Source organism: Pteropus vampyrus, unplaced genomic scaffold (assembly GCF_000151845.1).
Source record: "Pteropus vampyrus isolate Shadow unplaced genomic scaffold, Pvam_2.0 Scaffold256, whole genome shotgun sequence".
NCBI classification, from domain to species: Eukaryota; Metazoa; Chordata; class Mammalia; order Chiroptera; family Pteropodidae; genus Pteropus; species Pteropus vampyrus.
Genome location: NW_011889037.1, coordinates 1,331,206 through 1,336,942, shown reverse-complemented (window position 1 = coordinate 1,336,942; position 5,737 = coordinate 1,331,206). Strand labels below are relative to the sequence as shown.

General features: G+C 65.1%; 1 protein-coding gene across 3 annotated transcripts in view; it reads right to left on the bottom strand.

Annotated features, from left to right (window-relative positions):
- Window positions 1-3,609, bottom strand: part of LOC111729334 — a 50,917-nt gene extending 47,308 nt beyond the window's left edge. For 2 of the 3 annotated variants that reach the window (XR_002776193.1, XM_023520340.1), the window contains exon 1: window positions 3,143-3,609. Coding sequence is in view for 2 of the 3 variants with exons in the window: in XM_023520340.1 (XP_023376108.1) it covers window positions 3,143-3,555 (413 nt within the window). In the remaining variant the exon portion in view is untranslated. Of the gene's footprint in view, window positions 1-327; window positions 1,182-3,142 lie in introns of those variants that run through there. The other variant, XM_023520339.1, reaches the window with a different exon arrangement.
- Window positions 3,610-5,737: the final 2,128 nt, after the last annotated feature.

The following is a 5,737-nucleotide window of genomic DNA, read 5'->3' as shown; positions in this document are numbered from 1 at the left end:
ATAGTACCGTCGCATAGAGAGTAAAGCTATAGAATTTGTCAATTCTATAGACAAATTATTCCATAATAAAAAGAGTTTTCAGCAAAATGGCGAGATATAAAGTCAGTGGACAGACATCGGTTCCACTGCTCAGGGAAAACCTGGTTCCTTCCAGAAATAAACTTCAAGGGAAAGAAAAAGATGGAGGAGACTCGAGAAAGGGAGACCGAACGGCGTCTCAACAGACTGCGACGTGTGGCGCTGACGGGGACCGCGTGGCGATGCTGCCGTGTGACGGCGGGGAAGCTGGCCGCCGCGGACACACGCCGACTGCCAGGTCTACGTACGGAAAACAAACCGTCGGCTTTCGAGGAAAGTAAAAGTAAAATCACTACCGTCTTGTAACAGATTAAACGAGACAAAGAAACGCAAACCGTGACAGAAATGACTGTCAGCCCTCGCCGCCCGGTGGCTGCGGCGTGTGTGTGTCCCATGTGTGACGCGAGCACGGCACACGCCCCAGAAACAGACCTCAGTCCCCACCTTACAAGTCAATAAATAATGTCTAAATCCTGAAAATCACACAGCGGCAACAAGGGCACGGGCGTCAGAAGAGACGAGAGTCCCCAGATCCACGGTCGGACGACACGGCACTGACGCGGGCCGGGATGACCTTTCCTTACTTAACCGCGTAGATCTCATTTGCTCTCTAAACTTGACGCATGCGCAATTCTAAAACTTTACAGCTTAATTTGTAAACTTCCAGTGAAATCGTCATCGAGAAAGATCGGTCTGGAAGCGGAGCCTCCTTGAGCGTGAAACAAGGTCCGGGTGGGGACGTGGCGGGCGCTCTCCTCGGATCTCGGGGAGGTGGCCCTGGAGAACCACCAGCGTCGTCCTGGGCGGCCAGGCGGAGCCCACGCAGGCAGGCACAGCGACCCGGGAGGACTCGGCCCAACCCGACACCCCGCACACCCACTGCGTGCCAGGTGCTGCGTCCACTGGGGTCCACTGTGAACGCTGGTAGGGAGTCAGCTGGAATACCTAGGGACGGGGCTCCAACAGGAGCGCAGAGACCTTGGGAGCACCGCAGGAGCCCGGCCTGGGGGCGGAGGCAGCTTCCTGAGGAGGGAGCAGGGCCTGAGCGGGAGCGGGAAGGAGGCGGCCAGGCTGGGTGTGACCGGAGAGGGGCAGGAGCAGCTCCGGGAACACAGAAGGGACAGTGAGTGCAAAGGAGAGACCATGGCCAACTGGAGGGAGTGGCAGAGGCTGTGAGGGCAGCACTGGGGCCCTCCCAGCCTGAGCGCCCAGGGCCCACAGAGCCGGGCTGCAGGCGGGGCAGCTGGGAGGGGCCGAGGGGCCGCAGCACCGCAGCGCGCCCAGGGTCACACGGCTGTGGCCGCCGAGGCAGGAGAGAGGAAGGACCCAGCCCGCCACCTCGTCCGACTTGCGCTCTCACTTTGCTGGAGCATGTCACCTCTGTGTTTGCTCAGTGGACTGGGAGCCACAGAGACCCCCCAGCCAGAGGGCACTGTCTGGGAACAGCAAACATCCGCGCACATCCCGTCTGCTGCTCGGTGCCCAACCCGGCCAGCAGTGCTGGGCCCCCACTGCTGGGAGGCCCCAAGGGGCCGTGGGGCACTCAGCGGCCAGCCCGAACCCCATGCCCTGTGCCCGGGCTGTGCCCTCTGCTTCCCCCTGCTGCTGCCGGCCGCTCGCCCGCAACCACTTCATGCCGAGACGTCTCCACCAAGCGGCCCCCGCCGGCCAGGGAGCCGGGTGAGGAGGGCAGAGGGGGCAGCGGGACGAAGGCCGGGGGCGCTGCTGGCAGCCCGGGGAGCGGAAGCCGCAGCAGGGTCAGGCCGGGGGCTGGGCGGACACTGAGGGCTGTGGTGCCAGGAATGGCCCTACGCTGCCCTAAAGCTGCCAGACGGAGCTCTTGGGAACAATGTCCGCTCCCAAGGAAACCTCCTACCGAGCGGCTTCCGTGACCCCCCGCCAGGGCTGCCAGCCTCCTCCGGCCCTGTGCCCCCGGGCTGGCACGGGGCTCTTCCCTCGCCACCATCCCCCCAGCAGCCTGAAGGGAGCCGTCTGTCCTCATGCTGCCCAGATCCTGTTTACAGGGCACCGGAGGAAGTAAGGGTGCCAGGGAATGCCCCAGCAGCACGGCCCTGCCCTCAGGACAAAGCCCTCCGGCCCAGGAGGAGGGAGCAGCCGCCAGCAGGACGCCAGGGACCCCAGGAGGGAGGGAGCACCGAGCCACAGCTCCAGGCTGGGCTCCAACGACCTGGAGCCCAGGGCCAGTGTCAGGGCTAGGACAGGGCCGGAGGAGTACAGCCCTGCGGCGAGCTCTGGCCCCCAGCCCTACTGTCTTTCGGGGGACAAAACAGTGACACAGCCGAGCTGAACCCCCTCCAGGAGTCCCAGGCTCCCGCAGCCAGGCCGGGGCCGCTGCGTTCACTCACAACCTGACCGCGCCACGGGGCGGACAGGCCGAGCGAGGGCTGGACCGTCCCAGATCAGTGCTGGCCTGAGGATGGCCTCAGCCCCTTCGACAGGCCCCCAGGCCCACGGCAAACGGACAGACTGTCCTGGATCAATATGACTCACTCCTCCCCAAAGCCTGCCCTTGGGGGAAATCTGTTTCCTAGGGCAAAACGAAACTGCCAAGTTAAAGAGGAGGAAATGAGCCCCCAGCACCTGCGGCTGTGAGGGGCTCGGCTAGGTGCCCACCAAGGCCCGCCCCCAGCAGCCGCCCACCCACCAGCGCAGGGAGCCTCTCCAAGCATGGGCAGGGCCGAGGCCCACTCTGCCAGCTCAACACCTGTCATCCCATTTGTAACCTGGCAGCTCCTCGACAGGTGGCAGCTAGAGGACAGCACAGGTGACAGCATGTTGCTCCCAGGCAGCAGGCTGGGCCCTTCTGGAGCCACTGTGGGGTCTTCCCAATGTGACAACAGGAAGCATTTCTCCCCCACCCCCGCCCTGGATGCCTCTGACCTCCGCAGACCTCACTGAGGGCAGAGCACACGGTCCAGTCCCGGCCTGCCCCAGCTGGCCAGTGCCCCGTTGTCCTGAGCCCAGGACCCCAGCCCCTCCCTGTAAGAGGTCCCAGGAGGGCAGCCCTGGGCTCCGACACACAAGGCCTGTAAGGAGCACTCACTGGAAGCAGGTGCTGGCCGCCCTCAAAACACCTGTGCCCACGCTCAGGTCCTTCCACACCGTTCCTGCTCCCGCATGAGCACCTGCAAGTCCAGAAGGGCTCTCAGTCACCCGCAGCCACCAGGCTGGACAACAGAGTCGAGTCTCCCAGCTGCCCTCGGGGCCTTCCCACCCTCCCTCCAGGCGGCCATAGACCCCGCTCTCGGTGGGGAAGGCCCCGCTGGGGCCCTGGGCCGCCCGGCCAGAGGAAACACGGGGCCTGGTGAGCAGGAAGCTGCCGGACCAGGCTGCACGGGAAGCACGCCCGGCCTTCCCCGCTGCAGCCTGCATCTCCGGCCACCCTGGCGCCCTCCGGAGGGGCCTCAGTTCCAAGGAATCCGGGCGATACTGGGGCCCCAGACTCCCTTGGCACATCCCCGCTGAGGCACCCCACAGGAGGCCGCCCACGCCCCCGGCCCAGGCAGCGGGGCCCACGTGCCACAGAGTCATGAGCTCCCTCCCCCCGCCAATGCCCTCCCCCTGCCCCCCCACCACTAGTGACAGCCCTGGGGACCTCCAGGGGCCAGGGGCCCTCCAGTCCCAACCCCGGCACCCAGGACATCTGCCGGATCACAGTCCTTCACCCCCATGTCCCCTGTACCCCCTGTGCCCTGCGTCACCCCAGGGCTCACCCCGCCACCCTCCCCTGCCCTTCCTCCCCCGGCCGCACAACCGCAATGCTGGCTGACTGGCTCTCGGGACTGCGGCCACCCGCCACCCAGGGGCCACATGGCGGACACAGCCCCCTCACCAGACGCACAGCGAGCCTTCCCGCGGCCCCCGCCTGGAAGTGAGCAGTGACCCCATGGGGCTGAGCTCCCAGGTCCATCACCTGACTCCAGGGGTGCTCTCTGCTCTGCTTCTCTGGGATCCCTGTCCTTGCCCAGCCCCCTCCCTGCCCTACTGAACCAAAACAGACAAGCTGGGGGCCATGCCCAGAAATGGTCCAAGACAGAGGCTGGAGGACAGCCCCCCACCCTGCACTCCCCAGCGCCCTCTCTGTGAGGAAACTGGAGGGGGGGCGGGAAGGGGGAGGGCATCCTGGAAGCTTCCTGGAGGAGGCAGGGCTGGGGGCAGAAGAGGCTCATGCTGCACAGTGCAGGAGGAAAGCTCGCCAGTGGCCTTACCCACGGCCTGACGCTCCTGCTTCAGTGGCCAGCCACTTACCTGGTCATGTCTGGCACTGCCAGGAGGCCTGCGGGCAGGTGACCTGCAGCGACATTACCCTGTGCTCTGCTGCACACTAGGCCCAGCCACCAGTCCCAGCCTCTGAGGCCCCAGGGAGGCAGGAGGCCCTGGGCTGCGTTGCTTAGAGACCACCGAGCTGCACCCAGGGAGGGCGAGGAGAGAGGCTCAGTGATGCTCAGGCCCGCCCGCGCTGTTCCAGAGGGGTGCTGGGCGGCCCAGGCTGCCTGCCCACCAGCGGGCCGGCAGACTCCGTGAGTCAGCCGTGCGGGAGCCCTCAGGCTGGACGGATGCCATCTGGCCCTGCACGCTGCCCTCACTGTCCCTGCCCACACACCCACCAAATGCTCCAGCCACAGCAAGGTGCCCTGGGTGCCCCTGATGCCCTGAGTGCCTTGGGTGCTCCTGGGTGCTCTGGATGCCATGGGTGCTCTGGGTGCTCTGGGTGCCCTGGAAGCCGAACCAGCTTGGAAACCCCGGGTGAAGGTCACCATAGCCCTGAGACCAGGCTGCCCCACGGACTGGGCCCCAAATCTGCTCACACCTGGTGTCAAAAACGGAGTGTCACGTGAAGACAGCTGGGACCCGTCTGGGGTCGCGGGGGCCTGGGATGACGAGCGTCTGCCATGGGCTGTGGGGAGGGAGCGCCAGTGCCAGGTGCTCCCGGGCCCAGCTCAAATCCTCGTTTTTAAGATGAGAAAACTGAACTCAGGAAGAAAAAGTGACAGACCCAAAGTCACAGAGACAGACAGGGTCTAGGGCAAGGCTGCCGGGGCCGCAGCTCCCTCCACCCGCCCCTCCGCAGAGCTCTCTCTGCACCGCCTCCCGCAGGACCAGGTGCCACCAAGGAAGAGGACCGCATCTGCCCCCCGCCCCCGCCCCCAGGCAGCTGCTGGACCGGAGGAGGCAGCGCGGGAGCGCCCAGTTTCACTGTGCACAGACGGTGCGGACAGAGACGTGAGCGGGCGGACGTGACCCCACCCAGGCACACTCACTCACAGTGTGTGTGCGCACGACACACACGGCCTCCGGGCTTTGTGGCACCGCGCACGCCCAGCACACAGATCTCAGTCACGAGCAGCATTCTTCCCCTCAAGGAGGACGCGGGACTCCTGCGAGAGGCAGCGGACTCCAGGGCTGGCAGGCGCTGGGCTGGGGGACGGAGAAGTGGAAGATGAGCCTGGAGCACCGTGGAGCAGAGCGCGAGGAGGGACCGCTCAGAGCACGGAAGCAGCGGGAAGAGGCTTCCGCTGGCCACGTCTGGGACAGTCTGATCGGGAAAAAAGGAAAAGTTCTCCCTTAGAGTAGAAACTGATCATTGCGAAAGGAATGATGAAATTAACTATCAAAAATAACCGATTCAGGCAGGAAC